Source organism: Pocillopora damicornis, chromosome 10 (genome assembly GCF_964200805.1).
Source record: "Pocillopora damicornis chromosome 10, jaPocDami1.2, whole genome shotgun sequence".
In the NCBI taxonomy this organism is placed as follows: Eukaryota; Metazoa; Cnidaria; class Anthozoa; order Scleractinia; family Pocilloporidae; genus Pocillopora; species Pocillopora damicornis.
In genome coordinates, this window is record NC_142679.1 from 18,602,937 (window position 1) to 18,622,936 (window position 20,000).

The window sequence follows — 20,000 nt, forward strand, 5'->3', positions numbered from 1 at the left end:
CCCCAATTCAGCAACGTCATTATTGCATGTTTTCAAACTGAAAATATCACTGAAATACCTGGTTATAAGGCGCACCATTGTTTGGGGAGTAAAGATCGGTCAAGTTTATTGTAAATTCTTTCATAAACTTACAAAAAAGTGAAAAAGTTGCATATTGATTTTAGTTTACCATTAATTAACAAAAGCAGAATTGTTGCACACACGACCACGCACACAAACAAAAGCCTTGATTAAACAAAAGCAAAATGTCACAGACATAAACAAAAGCTGAAAGATGTCACACATTTAATCACAGTGATAAACAAAAGGCAAAAAAAGTCACACATTTAATGACAACCTATTGGTACATATTAATTTTTAGCCTTCCCTCTCAGGAAACATGGTTTTAAAGTATAAAAACAATTCAATCAACAAAATCAGTAGTCGCAGATTTACTTCACCTGGTGAACATTATCTTGCGAAGTCTACATTCAGCACAATCATGCCAAACACTCGCCGTCATTCTTACGATCTCAACTTCAAGTTGAAAATTGTAGCCGTCCTGGATGCAGACGATGAGCTAGACAACGAATTCAACACTGACAGTGAAAGCGAAGATGAGTAGACTCCAGGCAGTACACAACTCAAACGGTTCTTTTCAGAACCACCATATTTTTAAAGTCAATGACCAACACTGTGTGTCCTTTTATTTGCTTGAAATATTACCAGTAACTGTGATCAAAAAAATTGTTTCGGGAAAATATTTGCCTTTAAGACGCACCCAAACTTTGGTGGTAATTTTTAGTAGAAATTAGGAATTTCTTGAAAAAAATGGTGCACCTTATAACCGAATAACTATAGTAAGTAAATGATCTGAGGTACTAACGGGGAGAATTAATTATACAATCAAGAATTTGGTTTTCATTTTCTTTCTTCTTGAAACCTTTATGAGAGGCAGGCAAAGGGTTTATACATGAGGCATCATAAAGGCTAAAATTGATATGTATCATGTAAATATTACAGAAAGCGAAGGGTCATTAGTGAATTTTTTGAACCAGTGTGAGGCATGATTTGCCACAGGAAATATATGGGACCTGTGAATTTCTTTTATCATTTTGTGAAAGCTGTAATATTTCTTTGAAATCATGCACACAAGGAGAGAAGTTTGAAGTTTTCTCTTTGATGTACATGATGCATGAATTTGTCTAATATTTGTACATGAAATGTGATCAAGAACCCCCTTGTGTGATCCAGTGGTTGCATTGTAATGAGAAATTAGTCACTGTTAGGGTTCAAAGGTAAAATATAGCTCTTTCCTCAATGATGCACTCAGAGAAGTAGTCTGCTATCAACTTACTGGAATTTCCAAGACTGTTTCTCATTTTTCTAGCTAGTGTGATTTTACTGATTCTATTGCAAGTCAAATTTAGGACTTGAGTGTTATTTTGAAGAAGGAAAAGGGTAAATTTAAACACATTCCTTTGTTTTTATTATTACTAAAGGGCAACGAGATCTTGGTTCTACACTGTTGAAGCGTTTTAAGTGGGGGACGTCATTCTATGCATTGAATAGGTAAAGTACACGCAGTCATTTGACAATATTTTTTATTGGTGCAGCAATTTTGGTGTTGATAAAGGCCTATAGAGCCGAGGTGCTCAGGATATCTTCAGAACTAAATATTAAAAATTTTGAAAGTTTAGATTTTTATTTCTCAGGAAAACTGGAAAGTGATAAATAGTAACAGGCTTTGGGAAGCGCTAGGAAAACTGTGACAAGATTCTCCTTTTGCAAATTTATTTCCAGTGTTACACTCTTGACTGAAAACATGTATGTCATTCTTTTTTTACTGAAACCACCAGAATTGAATAAATAGAGGATATTAGATGGCTGTGCATGGATACGAATTTTATCTTCAAGTGCTGAAAGTATCTCTCACTCTTTCGCTTCACTCACTTGTGAGACTTTCAGCACGAGAACACAAAATTCATATCTCCAAGTGGCCATGTAATGGTCTGTTTATTTTGTAGATACTGATGAAATTCCTACTTAAAAGACAATGAAATTTCAAAATTTCTTGTAATTGGCTAATCATGTTAGTAACCATGGCAACACCAATATCCTCACACATGACAGATAAAAATAGTATCTTCACTGCACACGATGGAAAAAAAGTAAAAAGGAAAAATCCTGGTATTTCATCAGTATCTATGTAATAATTAATAGTATAATGCACAGGTGAATAATGATTTTTGTGTACTCTGATTGGCCAATCCCAAAGTGATCACCAAGAATTATTCACCTTCAAGCAGCTGAAGAGACAAGCAGTTGAAAAGAGAAAATCATATGTCAAGAAGTTGCATATCTGACCATTTTTTGGTATATTGACAAAAATAGGTTACATGTAATTCTTTGGTTTCCGTGTGGTATATTTATATGAAACAAAAATTTAACTCAATGTGGTTGGAAGTGGTGGATATTTACCTCCCCACTCTGCAGATTGGTCAATATCCAGTGGTTGCTATTCATCCCCACTTTGGTGAATAATTGTTGATTATACCTGATTGACTTCCACGAAGAAGCTCAATTGTGTTTATAGATTCAACAACACTTCATAAGGTTTCTTGTGTGCTTTTTCTTTCTCTACATCTGAAAGCTAATGATGTTCTCATTTATCAAACTGTTCTCTGTTTTCTGATGAAGGGCTTATGCTCGAAACTGATGCAGCACCACAGTTTCTTTAGAAACTTACCCCCTTTCGATAAACATGGCTGTAAGTGATAAGGTTTGGATTCATCAAGCTTGCTCTTGAAATTTGATAAGATGTAAATGATGATAATCTATCGTTGTGTACTTGTTAGGACTCTGCTAGACCGCTATGCTACTTGTTCATCCAGCAAAGATGTTGTGAAAGCTCAGGATAAATGGCTGGAAGAAATGGAAGAAGAACAAAATGCTCAGTCATCACAAGGTTTTTACTCGTTTAAAACTTACCTTTGCGTATATTTTGTTTGTTTTAGGGTTGTTCTGTTAATATTTACTTTCCATGATTAGTGAGATGGACTAAGAACTCTGCTGGATTGATTCTTTAACTCCCATGAGTGACCAAGAAAGAATTTCTCCTTACTATATCTATACAATATCAACCAGATAAGTGATGAGAATAAAGAAAAATATCAATTTGGGGATAAATAGTTGATCCAAAACTAAATTCTCTGAACTAACATGATAAGAATTGTATGGTTGACAGTTAGGAGAATTACAAATTTGATCTGGGAGTTAAAGGGTCAATAAAACTGTCATTGCCTTGTTCCTCCTGTATTCTGTCATTCATTCCTTTCTTTGCTGTTTCTGAGAACTAGATGAGCTCAATTTTCCCCATCTCCTCACCTTCAGTGGTGAATGTTTCAGCCATAGAATTTGGTGGAGTATCAAGATATGTTCCCTTTGTCAATGAAAACACCTTAACATCAGGATCTATGTTCTCTATACTCCTTCTATACATTTCCTTTGGTAGTGATGAGGAGAACTTGTTTAACAATGACAGATTGGAAATCATTTCCTAATGATCTGATGATCTTAATGAACGATTCCGTAGTGTTACTGTTAGGAGGCATTAAACACAAATACAAGACGGTTACCAAATTTAAGAAAGGGGTAAAACAGAAATATTGAAGTCAAAAAAATGCCATCAGCAATTAAGGTGGCCTAAACCAAGGGAATGTTATTTTTTAATGCTCTAATAAAGGTCTAATTCATTGCCGCAGAAATAATCTATCATCAAATGTATTTCTCATTTCATTTCCAGATTTGATGGACATTGATATGACCAAGGAACATTTTAACCCAAATCGGCCCATTTTGAGGTTTGTTGGCTTAAGTTTCAAGATGCGTAAATGTGTCTCGTATCATTTAGCTTTGCAAGCAGAAGCGGCATTCCTTGAGATAAATTCAATGAATCGTTTCTTCACAGTGAAAATGAGTCAAGTAACAGTAACAGCGACGATGATGATGTTGACGTTGACGATGACGATGTGGATACGGATGATGCAACGGATGATGATATCGAGAATGGACACGAAAGTGATGAAGATGAAAAGGCTGAACTGAATTTTGGTATTGTTAGAAAAGAAAACGGACAAGAAGAAACAGAAGATCGACAATTACTAGAAAGAGACGGAACTGAAGGTGCGTCGTGCGGTATTAGTTCTGCTGAAGATGAACATTTCGGGGATTGTTTTGGCAAGGGAAACTTGCCAGGAAATGATCACAGTGTTGACTCTCCCGTTGGCGATGATACGCTGGAAATAACCAGAAGGACCGAACTTTTTCATTTGAATGATAGATAGTACCGGTTTTAAATTTGCGAAGCTGGCAATTCACGGACCAATGGTGTCTTTAATCCTGAAACTAATAAAATGTCTAAAATAGAAGAGATCAGTACAGATGCAACATGACGCATGAATTATTAATGTATGCACCAAAAAGTAGCGTACTACAAAAGTATCCCGCGATCTTGCTTTCATTTCTTTGTTTGGGTCAAATCTATTATTATCATCTCAAGTTGGGCTTGATCGTCACTTTTGGCTGTTATTTTTCAGTTCTTAGCAATTTTTAAGTCGATATTGCGGTTCGAAGGGAAACTTAGCTCGTCGTTCTTATTTTCTGGTTAAATTCTTAGACACCCTTATGTCGGTGGTTTTCCGGTTTGGATGAAAATTTTGGCTGGTTTTCTGCGGGCTTCTGTTACGCATCGATGTTCCCTCCCACGTACTAACGGGAAAAAATGCCATCCTTTATTTCGCTTCCTCTGTCACGATTCCACCGTAACTTTTAATCCTTGAGAGTATCATGAAATTCTGCGGGCTTCTGTTACGCATCGATGTTCCCTCCCACGTACTAACGGGAAAAAATGCCATCCTTTATTTCGCTTCCTCTGTCACGATTCCACCGTAACTTTTAATCCTTGAGAGCATCATGAAATTCAGTAAGACGTGATCGCAGCTTACTGCTTACGAAAGTTTTTAAGTAACCTACGTCAGTAGTAAGCTTTGAAGTAAAGGAACTACCTCACAAGTTGTGCAGCTTTAAAACTGAACAAGGACTGGAGCCCTTGACTCGGATAAATTTTTCAAATACCTTATTTGCACTTATTAAAACCCTGTGAGCGTGAACACTCTCGTACAACGATATTCAGCATGGTGCGCTTTGAGGCTTCGGCAGAAGCCAAGTGCCGAAATTTTTCTACCTTCTTTTTCTTGTTTCTTGTTTTTTTTCTTTTCTTTTGGACCACGTGAAACTACCCTAAATTTCAATAAAACTGAAAAATATTTGACAAAAGTGAGGGTAAAACATTCTAGGGCCCAAATTAAACCAATGGGTGCAAGGATGGCTATAGATAGATGGTGAGAATACGAGACACGTTTGCGTTTTGAGTGTAAGTCGCCTCAGTAAGTCCTAGGTGAGTTATTTTTATGCTGATAAACCGCTCGAATGCGCAAGCAATTAATTGAAGGAACGGACTTAAATATTTTACTTTTGTTTCGTATGGGTTTCCTGTCGCAATTAACTAAAGCTGGGCGATCTTTTGACCAACCGAATATATATGACACAACTCTTTCGATACTAAGAAAGTGAAATGCTTGAACGTTCGCATTGCGTGACTATTTCAATGGGGCTGCAGGAGCAATTGCGTTAATCTTTCTTGATCCATAGTATCCTGGTTCCCCACGTAGTTTTGTCCTATCTCTTTTGTGTTCGTCTACTCAGTCAAATTGTTACTTAACGAGTTTCTTCAAAATTAACAGTATTCCTCAACGATACACAAAAAAAACAACTCGAAGTAAATAACGTGACGTTGCAGCACGGCGACGCCGTGCGTGGGTGGGATGGAATTTATCTTGAAAGGGAATATTGTAGAACGTGTTCCTGTTCATTGTATCACACGGCATAAAATGCACGAATACTGCACATTATAACAGACTATTATGCACATAGTATGTTGGTCTACACCAATATAATCATTATGCTTTGCTGTTGATATAGCACCGAGATAGAAGAATACAATATTTCTAATTCTTAGATTAAGTTAACTATTTTTAGAACCTTTGAGCAGCAGAGCGAAGACGTTGATCGCTCGTCGCCCAATTTTGACTAGCCAGTCAGACAGGAGACTCTTTTTTCCTGTTAGTAATTTAGGATTGAAAATGATAAATGATACTGGCACTGTTCATGTCAAGATCAAGTACAAGAACTCAAGGATCCGATTAATGGCAACTCAATCACTCGTGATTGCAATTTCCTTCGGGCTATTTTTATGGTCACGTACTAATATCAACAAAGCCTTATTTATGTGATTGTGGATATTGCCACCTGAAAGGAAAAAATGTGTATCGTTCACGTCTTGATTGAAACATGTACACCGTGGCTAATATGCTTCAAACTGTATCCACAGAAACGGAAATTACACAAGGAAAATGGAAAACAAGAAGACGAGAAATTATTTATTGCTAATCTTGTATTGAAAGATATGTAAACAAGTTTGTTTAATGCAAGGATAATAAAAATTCCTCTTCGGATGTTGATCGATTTCGCATGTAAACTAAGAGCAGTACGAGAGAAAGGTAATAGCAGATATAGAGGATACGACAAAGAAGCAAATTAGCCTCACCATATCGGATTTTAGGGTTTTTTAAAAACGATTTCGAGGGAATCTTTTGTCCTCAAACCACAAGCAAACCACAAGCAGACCACACTATGTGTTCGTGGTTAACAATTGTTGACGTGGCCCCCAGGCGGTCTGAGCTCCAGTTGTGTGATGATCATCTTGCGAAATAAGAGTCGGGAATATTAATGTGTGACTAACACAGTTTATATATAAGAGTCACGGTAAAATTATAAGAGCTTGTATGGGAATGTTCTCGACCTCTCTTAGGAATTTAAAAAATATAGTGAAATTCTCTATAAAAATACTTCACCTTACTTCCACAGTGCATCGCTTCTTGTCTTACCGCTTACTGTGTTGAAAAAAACCCATTTTAGCGAGTTATCCATTTCTAGGTTTACTACGTATATGAGAAAGGTCCTTCTCTTATGCTGAAACCCTTGGTTTTGAACCGCGGTGGGCTGCCACTCAGTGGAAGTTGCTGCACTGTAATTTGAGTTTGACACCGATCGGATTATGAAAGCTATTCTCATCATTTCAGCATTGATTTTCTCGGAAAATGTTGGAGGGATAAAGCTCAAACCTGGCCAAGAGATAAAGCAACGCCTCATTGATCTAAAACTGTCGCATTTAGGAGAGATTTTCAGTAGTTTGGCGTTAACTCCACTTTGAAGTGGAGAAGGTCGCGGCTGGCGGCCACCAAGTTGCAAGCTTTGTTGCCCTGTTTACTCTTAAGAGCCTCCGGCTAAAAGTAATTTCGTAGAAAGACATTTCAAATGGCCCTTGAAGGCGAAAAAAAAATGAGTTGATTAACATTTCATTTAACTTTATTGAGATATTCAGACCGAGATATAATTTTGATATGCAATGTTCAGAGCTTTATTCATGACTCTCGTAGATTTTGTTTATCTCACGTCAATAATTATTAACCACGTACAAATTGAGTGGTCTCCCTGTGCCCAAACCACATATTTTTAGGTGTTCTTGAAATATTACGTATGGATGTCTTCGTTTCCTAGGTTACCCTGACGTCACACGTGCAAATTGAAACTCTAGTAGGCTAGAATGTTTGCATATTTGGCGTGGCCAATTGTTCCCATTACTGCTTTGAGAATCCAGAGGTGTGTGCTTTCTCTCAGGAGAGTTTCTGCGCGATTTTTTTGAGGTAGGAAATTTAACAGGTACCTTTAATCGATCTTGCTAATGAGGAAAACTCCAACTCGGGTTTAACTGGATTTTCGTCTTTCATAAAATCAGTGAGAGATTTGCGATACTGGTTGTCAACAACGTCACGTAGCTCGGCTTTAAGCAACGCCTTTTGTCTGAAAAAAAAAACGCTTGGGGTTTACCTCGGTGTTAAGTAATTTTGGGGCTTTTTTAAGTTTCTTAGTAGCGATTCATTGACTTACACGCGTCTTTGGGACGTATATACCTCGCCTTGGTCGCTACAGTTATGTTTCGTTGATGATCTCCGCGCTTAATATTTGTCGTGTGTTTGTATTACTCCTCGAAGTCAGAATAACCTTTCGATGCTGCAAACAAATATATAGATCTACCCAGAGCGTTGTGGCTTGTAGCAGGATTGTAACTGAGCATCTTTAGTTCATTTTGTTCGTGTATATTTATTTTCAGCGTCGTAAACATGTAACAAGTTTCTACATTATGCTTTTGTTTGAGCAGTAATATAATAACACCTACTGATCGAAAGGAATGATTTTATAACGACGTGTAACATTGTAGCTAAAGGCTTCTTAACAAACCTTTTTCTGCTATTGTTTTCGGAAAGTCACTTCAACTCTTATATCGATGTTGTCGGGTCCAGAGAGTGGAAAATTTCATTTGTGATGAAAATTTAGTAGAAACTGAGAACAGCTATCCAAACAGGTGAATATCAAGTTCTCTCCGACTACAGTCGATTTGCCCGTTTATCTAGTTTTACTGATGTGAATCGGGATTAGGACTTATGTTTTTATTTTATTTGTTTCCGGATGAAATTTTCTACCCGTAGTCAAATTGAAATTCGTGTTCTTTGAATATTATTCATTACAACCTATTCTACATTCATATCATGTCAATATCCATCAAGTCCTAGGGTCTGCTGTAACGCAACCTCTACCCGTGTGGTTGCTAATTAAGTTTACTTTTTATTCGTTGATCGCTCTTAAATAATACAGGAAAAAGGCAGCTTATGGGCTAAAACAAATTTCTGCTATCCGCGATCTCTACTTGCTTCCAATCTATTTGATTTCATTTGATTGAAACTAAAGAAACGAAAAGCATTATTTTTCTTATTCAAAACCCATCACGATATTTTCAAATATCATCACTCGCTTGGCAACTAGATTTTACTGTTCGACGAAAGATTTTAATTTGACGTCTTATAATGTATAAACATATTGAGGAAAACTTTCGAAGCAAATCAGTATTTTGCAGTTCAGTGGACTTTGCTACTGTCATTGCTAAATGGCTTATATCTGTTGACTCTTTACAAATCGCCATGGAAACCAGAACCATAAACAAAAAATGTTTTACCGAAATTCTTGACTTTTCGAGGTTTATTCAAGTGGTGATCTCGTTACATATAACACCCAAGCGAACTAAGGATAGCATCATCCTTTTTTGTTAAGTTTTGCTAAATTTTTTTCCGCATTGAACAGCCGTTCTGCTCGCCAAATATTTCTCTGAGGACGTCACCACCGCATCAGTCGCCTTACGCAGAATGTTTAATGAGGGTTTAATTAAGAAATGTTTTTCGTAATCTTGTTATCGCTAAAGATCTTTTTACGTTTGTTAAGAAGAAACATCGCTAGTTGCGGAAAAATAATGCATGTGGTTTTTTTCTTTGTTTGGTTTTTTTCTTTGTTTGGTTTTTTTTTCTTTTTTGCGAGACTCGCAGGGTATTATTCTTGGAGGGGAACAAAATGACCTGTAATGTGCACGCGATAACACTCCAGTCTCGTTCAAAAATGTCACTTGGATACTTAAACATGGCATTTTGCATATTTCATCAATGGCTTATCGCGATGAATAGAATCTATTTAAAACTAAGAAAAGTTTGCTTCGTTCTGTGAATTGTCAAAGCAGAGAACCCCCTTAGTATATAATTTGGTTCAATCAACACAGGCGTTAATGATATAGTAAATTGGTCACCGTTAAGTTGTTTCTACTAGTAGCCCTTCGCCAGAGTGAAAACATCTTGATAGCACTTCAAGTGCACTTGTAAACGTTAACTTAAACATTAAACATTAATGGAGTTATGACAAGATGTCATCCAACAAATTAAAGAATTGGGTTTAAAGAACGGCCTCGAAGACCATTTACAAAAATGCCTAATTTGACATCGTTTCACCAGTTAAATTAAAAACACAGTCGATTAGGTTAGTTTCAATAGTTACTGCTGCAGGGCATTTTGTGCGAATTCATAATTAGCTAATTTCAGTCGCGTCGATGACTCTACGACAGTTGTTTTCGTCATTTGGGGTTTCATTTGTATTTCTTTTACTTACCGTTCGTCTTTTTCTTACTATTTCACTGCGGCAGTTGTGAAAAATCGTTTTTTTTCGGGTTGCAAACGGTTTTGTTACTGATACAAGATTGACAGTTATTGTGAGGAGTAATTATACATGAAGAAATAATTTGAATGTTCTTGACGGATACGCGATTAAACATTAATCTTAGTTGAGCGGAACCGGCATACAAATATGTAAACATTGAACTGGTGTTTACGGCTCTTGCGTCTTAAATTTTGCGAAGCAGGGAGGGGGAAGGAGGGGAGCAATTAAAGACCCAGACTCCGTTTTGGAAATATAAGGGAGCTCAGCCTTTTCGCGTTCCCCAAATTTCTTTTGAGGGATTTATCAGAATCGCAAAGTTAAATTTGCAGAGCAAAATGCTCATTTTCATCACCTGGTCAACATCACCTGGTCAATATATTTCGCAAGATGATTTGTGACACAAATCATTTCGCGAAATATTCAGTTGTAGAAGTATCGTTTCGATCACCTACATACTCGGGAATGTCACAAATCGGTAACGAACTCACTTGATAATGGAAAGATTTCGCAGCGGTTTATTTTCCTTTACGAAACACACACAAGACATTCTGGGAAATTTTAGCTGGATTATGCGCTTAGTTTGGTTTGAGATGAGTGAACGGAGATAACAACATACTGTTTGTCATCTTTTCTACAGTCAGCCACTAGATTTTGTAAGGAGTGATCATAATGGCCCAGATAGTGACCACCCAGCCTGGCACAACTATTGTGGTGCAACAAACTCAAGCTGTGAGGGGCTGGAATTCTGGATTGTTTTCCTGCTTTGATGATATTGGAGGCTGTAAGTTATACCTGTGATAAGCTGCGAAAAGTTTTGATCGCCATGGCGACTAAATTTGCGGCTAAAAAAGCCAATAATATACTTGGCGATTTTATACGCCGATCGCGGCGATCGGCGAAAAGCAAAAATCGCCAAATGTGTCCGGTGCAGCGATGGTGATTTAATTTGGTATGTCAGATTTCAACGATTTTCGCCGGCGTTTAAATTAGCTAGTTGGATCGGCGAATTAAAATCGCCAAGTGTGTTACTAGCTTAAGTTGCCATTTTGCCGACATGCGTTCGGCGGTCAAGTAGCAAGTTGTAACGTTTTCATAAGTTATTTCAGGAGCCCATTGGCTCCTGGTTATTTCTTGGTTTCTGACATCAGAGTGAGATAACTATTTCAAAGAATATTAGTCATAATTAGTTTCACTGACGAACCGAATAGAACGACCTAATTTTAACGAAGGATCGAAACAGTGTCCCGTCGTTTCGTACCGAGGGACGTTTCTCACTCATTTTATGTCGGCTCATACTCAACCTGTTGGTCAGTTCGTGCCCATCCCCACATTCAGTTACGATCAAAACCCAGGAGATCTCACAAAACGCCTAACGCAGATATTTTCTTGCTATTTTACGCAAACAAACCAACATTTAAACCAACGTAGAAAAACACTTAAGCAGTTGTAGGAAACGACTAAGCTGACTCGTAACAAATTGTAACCATGGAAACTGGTAACCATGGAAACTCTAATCACAGTTTGGCTTGTGGAAAAGACCGACCAATCAGTTCTCACGAACAGACTTACAATGCTAACTAACAAACAATTTCACACTTGACTCTGATAATGAACGCCGCTCAAGTTGTCAATCAACAACTAAAGTTTTCCATGGCTTCTTTCATCCGAACGATCGGGCCAAACGATCAGAGATTGACAAATTGAATGTGTTTGGTTTTTTTTGTCTGTGTACAGGCCTGTTTGGCTGGTGCTGCCCCTGCTGCTTGTTGTGCAGCCTCTCAACCCGTATGGGTGAGGGGTTCGCTTATGGCTGTTGCTGCTACGAGATTGCTCCGTTCACTCTGAGGGCCAAGCTCAGAGCTGAGCAGCACATTGAGGTGGGTCCTTAAACGCTTTAGACTTCTCCCGCTATATAACAGCTGATATCTCCTTTTCTGAATCATTTCAATAACAAAAGCAGCAACAATAACAAACTTTCATCTACCAAGCAGAAAAAGACTGGAACAGCTCTCCGATGAACTTTGAAGAAGCTATTGCATAATATTTTATGTAAAGTTGAGAACGTTTTTGAACAGATTGTGACTTATTTCACCTAAACATTGTTAAAGTGTTCCAGCTGAGGCGACGTTTCTTAAGCCAGAGCAGAAGTCACCACCCGAGTCAATTGTGACTTTGATGAAGATTACTTCCACTTCTTAGACTCTCCGGGACAATCATACATGCAAGAGGGACTAGCATCTAATTTCTCCTTCATATAATGTCACCTCTGAATCAAACGTAAAAGCCACGCAAATAAAGGAAATAATTACTAACTAAAGAAGCTCTTGATTATTTAACAAATTCTTCGTGTGAGAATCTTAGAAAAGGTATAGGAAACAGTACGGAGGATATGCATACTGTTGTTAGGGTGTGAAGGTGTGAATGGTTAAAGAACTACGCCCCGAGGGGGCCAAAGTCAGTTCAAGGTCCGTGTCCAACACGTTATCTTTTCCGTCCTACTGCGTTGATTGCTCTCCCCTTTGGTTTATTTTCCTCTTTCTTAAGACGAACGACTACGAGTTGTTGATTTTCCAATTGTTAAACATTAAGCACGAGAACCTGCGTTATTAAGCGAGACACAATAGTCGTATTTATTCATGGAAAAGTCTTGGCGTAAGTTACTCAGTGGTAAAGACGTGAGTGTTATCGCTTACCGTATACGGGAAAGGTCTCAGTTAAGTCCGATAACAATAATTGTGAAAACTTTTGTGATCGAAAAGGGTACAGTGAAAGTTCACGAGGTAGAAAATATTTTAGTACTTCGCGAAAAACATGAATCCAAAGTTAAAGTTCTCTATCACCGTTAAGTTTGTCTCTTTGTAAAGTGACTTTGCTCAACATTTGACTCTACATTGATGACACTTGACTCCCTTTTTTCTTTCTTTCTTTCTTCCTTTTTTACTTCCTTCCTTCCTTTCTATCTCTTTTTAATTAGGCATGTAAAGTCATTACTTATCTAAATTACATTTTTTTCTTTGCGGCAGGGATCCCTTTGCAACGATGCAATCACTATCTTATTTTGCGGGGAATGTACCCTGTGTCAGATGGATCGTGAACTCAAAGCCATCGGCAAATAGAGAGGAGTTCTTCTGGAGGACAGCGACAGAGATATGCACTTTCATTTATATTGTGTAACCTTTTTTTAGGCGTTTTCCTCTTCAATCTAGTTTTTAGATCTTCTTTCAGTTAGTGCCAAGTGTGTCGTAGTGGATCATGACGTGATTTTGTTTAGGCTTTTTTTAGGTACAATCATTTATTTCTTTTGCTGGTATTGTTTTCTTTGATAACGCGCCAAGTGCACGTGCGTGTGGTTTACAGTAGGTTTTTCAGTACCACGCTGGTGCGTGAGATTATATATTCAGCACGATTGAAAAATTGTAACCAGCTAGTACAAAACCGTACTTAATAAACTGCTTTAATATTTTCGTCCTGTTGCTTGTTGCTGTACTTTTGCTCAAATCTTAAGTCTCCATCCCGATTAGCGTGCCTAGCTTGCCACAGGGAGATGCTGTGCTCTAGATGTTAGCCCACCGGACTTCGGATCGAGTCGTCGTGTTTAAGCTTCAGCCAGGTCATAATGATGTTAGTTCTTAACCCCCCTTCCCTACTTGCCCCCCCCCCTTCCCTCAGGGGTGTACACGGGTCATCATCATCATCAATCTTTATTTATATACGAAATCATATCATTTTACCTAGTCTTCCTAGGAATCGTGTTTAAATTATACTAAAACGGGTACCGGCAAACTGTTAGGGGAACCTGAATAAATGCATGGTAATAGGGAGGTGAGAGGGGAATTTGCGATCTACCAGCATTTTATCTGGGGGGGAGGGGAATGCAGGGCCATGGAACCACGTAACTGCTCGCGCTGGCGCACCCTCTCAGATCCGTCCATACTTGATTATCTGACGGTCCTACTGCACAAATTAAATCAAATAAAATCTGTCTGTAAAACCTTGTCACCTAAGTTCAAATTTCGGCAGTGACAGCGTACATGAAAACATACCACATGAAACTGAATGAAAACTTCGCCAATAATTTAATGTGAAACAAATATATGTACACTTATTCTTTTTAAATTACGTTTGTTTAAGCCTCCTCTTGCAATAAATATTTATATTAAAACACTTTCTTAAATAACGATAACTTTAAGTCGCGGTTCAACCCTTTGTTTCTTGTCCTTATTCAGCACAACAAATTTCCGGTGCCTATACCGTCGGTTATAACTGCAAAGTCCTGCAACAAAGACGACGACGAGAACGAAAAAACTCACAGAGACTGCGATGTAAACCTGTGTGAATTCTGCTGCTTGCAATCCAGTCGGGCTTGTATTTGTAACTGGTTTCATCGTCGCAATTGTTCGCGGTTTCGTACTGATCAAATGCGTTTTTTCAGAAGTACTTTGCAGCATTGTTTTGATGGGCTTCTTCGTGATAGACGTTGGTTTAATATCTGAGAGCTTGGTATCACAAGAAGTCCCAGTCCAAGGTTTGAAACAATAGCATATACCGATGTTAGTACATATACCATTACCAGAGCAGTTCTTGGAACATAGAAGCGCTTTTCCGAGTAGTGCTCTTATAGGTACACATTTTCTGTTCAGGCACACTTTTCCATCAGTGCATTTTGTTCCATCAAGGGTCATCGCAGCCTCCGATACATCCACGCCCATTTGTAAATTAGTACCTTTACATGTGACTGTCTTGCTTTGAAATGGCCACTGGGAACCCATTACATCTCTTTGTATACCTATGATAGGCCACTGATTGCTAGCAAGGCACCATAGTTTACCACATTTTGCGTTCTTTAGCTTGCACGGTCGATACTTTCCTTTCTTCGTCTTATGGCAAAACCCATACTTGTTGCCACGCGTGTTGTGGTAATTATAGCACTTATCTGGACCAGAAACGGCATCGCGGCCCCACAGGTCTTGACATTGGCTGTCGTGGGTTAAACATTGCCCAGAGTAACAGTAGGCCGTGTTATTGGCGCAAGAGTAACCATTGTAAACGAAGACGTCCTTAGGACAACTCCCAGAAGATCCAGTACAGAATTCTGGGATGTCACATTCGTTCACAGTCTCCCTGCAAGCACTTCCGCTCTTTTTAAACATGCACTTCTCACAGCAAGGGCCCCCAGCACACTGCACATGCGCGTACAGCTTGCAAGTCACATGATCACAACAGGCGTTTCCCTTAGCAGCGCATTCTTGTGCAGTACCACAATCACACTCCTCGTCCCCTCCAACTATCCCGTCTCCACATACAGGATCCCCGTACAACGTTCTAGGGACATTAAAAAGGCATGATCCTAAGCCCCGCGATAGTGTTTCGTAAAGTCCTTTGAGACTGCAGTTACTGAAGCCAGTGGCTGGTTCACGGCCGACATGCTCGCTCATAACGCAACCGCGCGAATTGGGTGATTTACACACGCAACGAGGTAGGTCCTCATCGTGATACATGCCGAACACATGGCCTAGTTCATGGGCAAATGTACTGGCAGTAAAAGCTGCATTTCGGCTGTAATCTTGGATCACGCCTGCCGATTGATCTGTGCAAATTGTCATCACATGAGCCTTGCCTCGAACAGAATCTTTAAGTGACACTCCCGTCAAAAGTTTTGTTACGTCGCTCGGATATTTTCGCCGTCTCTTTTGTCTGTATTTCACTAAATTTGACAAGTATGTATCGGCATTAGCGTCCGCTTTGACTTTGTCCAAAACGTCCCACGTTTCTATGGCGACCAATACTACACGAACATTCAACGGCTTGAAAATGGCGTCCACTATATTTGCAATTTGTTTGGCTCGCAAATTTGTCTTTGTCAAATTCTTCCCACAAGCCTCAAACTGCTTGTGATCGTTAATTATAAGCATTTCAACATATTTGGTCTCGGTGAAGACATTTTTACGAACTCTTCTTCGAGTTTTGACGTTGCCAATTCTTCTTTCTGAAACTTGTCTTTCTGTATTAACCGTTTGAATACCGCTATCCTGAATTATCCTTTGACCACGCGGATTATATTCAACCAGGCTAAGATCTTTTATCTTGTAGAACAAATGAAAGGAGCGGTCCGTAGGTTCAATATAGTAAGATGTTTCACCGTCGTATATCAGCCCCTCTACACCTTCACAAGTGCTCAGGGACACACTCGACTTTGCCCTACCCCTGACGAGTCCGTGAAAGAAACAATGATCATTTTTTCCGGCGTCGTTTCCAGAGCCATTGAAGTGTTCGTGTCTTTCGAGGTACTGCGAGGTAAATAGACCACGATTCTGATATAGGTCGAGTGTGAAGTTTTGTTGAAAGGCTTCAAATGTTATTTCTGCTTTTATGTCTCTTTTTCCTATCTGCAAAACAAAGATGTCAGAAGAATTAATGTTTTAATTTTTTTTTTTTTAGATTAAGGCCTTTTTCACCTTTTTATAGTTAAATATAGCAAAAACACTTGAAGGTTTTAATGTCTTAAGCGGATATTATGTCAAGTTGCAACAACGTAAGGGAAAATCATCAATACATAGCACGAGGATTAAAGTGGAAACCCTTTAAAACCATCCTAAATCTGTGCGCAATCAAGATTTGGCAGCTCAGTCCTTCTCATATCTACACAATGAATAGCTTCGAAGACGACAAAGACACTCCTTCTTCGTTGATCTGTATTACTGTGCTTAGCTTTGCTCGCCTGATGACATGCATCAATTCGGTATAATAAGATCTGAAGAGGGATTTTTCAAGAGGGATTAAAATATTTTTAGCTTGGCCCTTTTGATGATTAACTCTAATTAATCAGTAGATTCGAATGTAGGTTCTGACTTGCATGTCACGACTGTCCATTCTCAAAAATTATGCAGAGCGAAAGAAGCTTGTAGCAATCCGAGGAAAGAAAAGGCTTTTTGAACAGTCCTTCTTTTCCCGAAACCCGCATGATTTCTGAAGAGGAGCGAAGGTTGTGCCTGAATTCTTCGGTACTAGTTCGGAAATTTTCGGAAACTTCGCACGTCTCAGGAAATGTTCGACGCCTCTGACCAAAGATTCATTCTCTGACTCTTTGACTCTTGAGATGAAAACAAGATTAAAGTAACGCAATACATGCACTTCATGATGGGATTTCGTTGAAAGATACTCTCACGTACTTCTTTTTTTCTTTTCCCGTGATAGCAGAGATCCATTTGGTTTACATTTTTGGGTGAACGTCACTCTTAAAACACATTAGTCCTTGAAGACTTTTGCAGAAATTTGACATGAATGCGAAGAAGTAAACAAGGCGAACAGAAGCTCACATTTTATCCAAAACTTCCAGTGGTCGACAAATATATTGCTGTGAACATGCACTTGTTCAAGTGCCTTGTCTTGATTTTGTGTTGTCTCCTGCTCAAATTAAATAATCTCGAATGTTGCCCACATGCCTGTCGCGTTTTTTTCGCACTTCAGTACTTTTTCTCAAAAGCGCACTTTAGCCTACTCAAGCTCTCAAAACGAAAACAATGAAAACAGCATGATACAGCCGCCAGACCAACACAGATCAAAACGCTATTTATGTCCTCTTCAATTTCGGCGAGTCCACGAAGTCAATTTCCAGTTTAATCTTAACACGCGTGACACTATTCAAGTTAATGTCTTCCCCCTGCGGAAAGCCACATAAGCTAAGCTTTATGAAAATAAATCTCAAGGAATATAGATAATTGTCTGCTTGTAAACCGATTGATTTCAGATAGGTTCCGACGTTAGAATACCTGATCCGGAGACCCCCTCGAGATCACGAACGTGCGTGAATGGTTTATTTAACGCTCGAATAAGAGGATTCTGAGCCGTAGATCTTTCTTGAATATTCTCCATCAGACTGTCAACAATCACGTTCGATGGCGTCGAGGTTGTAATCTAATTCACAAGGGCTAGCGGTTTTCCTCAAGCCCCTCCTAGGTGGATATGTCTGCCTAAATAATGTGCAACCCGTACCATTCGACGTTTAATACATGTCTTATATCGTGCAATAATAAAACGGCAAAATATTACTCACCATTCTTTGTCTGCCGCTTAAACCTCCACTTTTCCATGCTCGGTTGTCTTCAGTGATATATCTCAGCCGAGGTGAGACATATTGATGGTTTTGACGAACAGTAATCCATGTCTGATCGTGAGCAGGAGCATTCGAGCCACCCGTGAACTGCACGCAAAGTTGCAGGTTAAAAAATACCCACAGCGGAAAAGAACTCCTTGCCATATCCACCGATGAATCGCCTTTAAGAAAAGCTGATCTTAAAGCGATAATCGATCGTAAACTCTTTGGAAAACCAGGAGGATGAACGCGAACAAGATAATAATATTTGGACTAAGTCTTTGTCATCAATGTCAACACCGGCGTGAAGAAATGTCCTATGTTAATTGTTCGTCGCCATCAAAACATATTCCGTAACGTGAAACGAATTATAAAATCTGGCCATCTTCATCATCACAATGATCAAGGAAATATTGGCTTGCTTACATTTCAAACTTTGCGGTTATGATCGGGCGCGAGCCTGCCCGGAAACTATTGACATCAAATGTTTTTTCTTACCATTCGCCGCTTTGTGACAGACGCGGTCATAAAAACGTCGTAATTTCTTCTGTTTAAAGATTGAGTCGCAATTAATTATGCCCTTAACATACCAGGGCACTCTTCTCACATCCCTTCTATGTCAAAAATCCTAACACTTCGAAGCAGTAAAAGTAGGACGAAATGAAAGGGCGACGAACCACAAAGTGCAAAGTGGTTGATTCCGCGTAAAACTCAATATATATCAACTGTTTGTTTATACTTATGTCGCTCACTAATTGGACTGCCTTAATCCCGTCTATTGTTTTTGAATGAACAATTCAAACATTTAACGAACATGACATGAAAAGATGCCCTAAGAATCCTGTGAATGATTTCTAGGCTGGCAATATCACTTCAAATGTGTAAATCATACGCATGCTAGTGATTGATGTTATCTCGGTCTTACACACACCTTTTTCAAGAAGCAATAAAAACACATTTATTGTTCGTTAATGACCTGTTACTCATTCACCGTGTGAGACCCATAATCTAATTAGGCGTGGACCGACTCGAGAATAATCATTTGTTATTGTTCAGATTATGGCTAGCGATAAGCCACTACGAGCCGTCTTCTCAATCTCGACGCAACACAATCGTAGCTGCCCAGAAAGGATAAAGTTGATTTTCCTTCGCTGCAGGCAAGATTGCTTCACGTCTAAAATGACAGGCATACATTCGAGACAGATTCAAGGAAAGACCGATGAAAAACGACAAAGATACAATAATTTTTTAATTGCGATTCATATGTTTCTGATGAGGCATAACACAGTCGACCGGTTTTTAGCATCGTGCACTGTCTGTCAAAAAATAGAGTCATCGCACCTGGAAACAATTTTGTACAATAGTTTCTCGAGTTTGTTATATATCAATCGGCCTATATCGTGTCGTTTTAGCGATTTACAAAATTGTCTCGAACTTTTTTACTCCCAGCGAAGATGTAACTTCTATTAGCACTTTTGAGACACTATTCAGCCTACAAGAATCAACAGTGCACACAATTATCAAGTGGACAACGTTATTTTGACTTAACACCAAATTCTCTCAACTAAATGACAAGGAAAGTCGTGTGATTGAAACAGAAAGAAATGTAACACTTTTTACTTATTTAGAAATACTTCAAAGAGGAATGTATAAACCAAAGCGAGGGAAGGATGGCTACTGAATGGAAAAGCCAGAAACAGATTGCAAAAGACAA

At 38.8% G+C, this 20,000-nt stretch overlaps 3 protein-coding genes and 1 long non-coding RNA gene across 7 annotated transcripts in view; 3 read left to right on the plus strand and 1 right to left on the minus strand.

Annotated features, from left to right (window-relative positions):
- LOC149039240 (uncharacterized) overlaps positions 1-523 on the plus strand; it is a 1,189-nt gene extending 666 nt beyond the window's left edge. Inside the window, exon 2 of the long non-coding RNA XR_016180188.1 lies at positions 375-523. This is a non-coding gene — a long non-coding RNA (uncharacterized LOC149039240). The remainder of the gene's footprint in view (positions 1-374) is intronic.
- LOC113674197 (18S rRNA aminocarboxypropyltransferase) overlaps positions 1-4,413 on the plus strand; it is an 11,734-nt gene extending 7,321 nt beyond the window's left edge. For all 3 annotated transcript variants that reach the window (XM_089183898.1, XM_089183899.1, XM_027190669.2), the window contains exons 4-7: positions 1,482-1,551; positions 2,838-2,947; positions 3,785-3,842; positions 3,950-4,413. In XM_089183898.1, coding sequence (XP_089040024.1) covers positions 1,482-1,551; positions 2,838-2,947; positions 3,785-3,842; positions 3,950-4,325 — 614 coding nt within the window. In that variant the 3' untranslated portion in view covers positions 4,326-4,413. The remainder of the gene's footprint in view (positions 1-1,481; positions 1,552-2,837; positions 2,948-3,784; positions 3,843-3,949) is intronic.
- A 3,320-nt stretch (positions 4,414-7,733) lies between these two features.
- Positions 7,734-13,658, plus strand: LOC113674200 (cornifelin homolog). Its single transcript, XM_027190673.2, has 4 exons — positions 7,734-7,805; positions 10,832-10,975; positions 11,929-12,071; positions 13,218-13,658. The coding sequence occupies exons 2-4, from the start codon at positions 10,864-10,866 to the stop codon at positions 13,308-13,310; spliced, it is 348 nt and encodes a 115-aa protein (XP_027046474.1). The 5' UTR covers positions 7,734-7,805; positions 10,832-10,863; the 3' UTR covers positions 13,311-13,658.
- A 593-nt stretch (positions 13,659-14,251) lies between these two features.
- LOC113674215 (disintegrin and metalloproteinase domain-containing protein 12) lies at positions 14,252-19,224 on the minus strand. Of its 2 annotated transcripts, none has more exons than XM_027190689.2 (2): positions 18,248-19,224; positions 14,252-16,580 (listed from the first exon to the last, which is right to left on the minus strand). In XM_027190689.2, exons 1-2 carry the CDS (start codon positions 18,449-18,451, stop codon positions 14,364-14,366), a joined length of 2,421 nt encoding a protein of 806 aa, XP_027046490.2. In that variant the 5' UTR covers positions 18,452-19,224; the 3' UTR covers positions 14,252-14,363. The 2 variants fall into 2 exon arrangements, with proteins under 2 accessions (XP_027046490.2, XP_027046489.2); XM_027190688.2 differs by lacking the exon at positions 18,248-19,224 and adding an exon at positions 17,364-17,818.
- Positions 19,225-20,000: the final 776 nt, after the last annotated feature.

What these genes read in the sequence shown, in the direction of transcription:
- LOC113674200 (XM_027190673.2), top strand. Translation starts at nt 10,864, where the DNA reads ATGGCCCAGATAGTGACCACCCAGCCTGGCACAACTATTGTGGTGCAA. An exon ending in CTTTGATGATATTGGAGGCT is followed by an intron (nt 10,976 to 11,928) that starts GTAAGTTATACC and finishes GTCTGTGTACAG; the next exon opens with GCCTGTTTGGCTGGTGCTGC. An exon ending in GAGCTGAGCAGCACATTGAG is followed by an intron (nt 12,072 to 13,217) that starts GTGGGTCCTTAA and finishes TCTTTGCGGCAG; the next exon opens with GGATCCCTTTGCAACGATGC.
- LOC113674215 (XM_027190689.2), bottom strand. Translation starts at nt 18,451, where the DNA reads ATGGCAAGGAGTTCTTTTCCGCTGTGGGTATTTTTTAACCTGCAACTT. An exon ending in TAAGCGGCAGACAAAGAATG is followed by an intron (nt 16,581 to 18,247) that starts GTGAGTAATATT and finishes TTTGTTTTGCAG; the next exon opens with ATAGGAAAAAGAGACATAAA.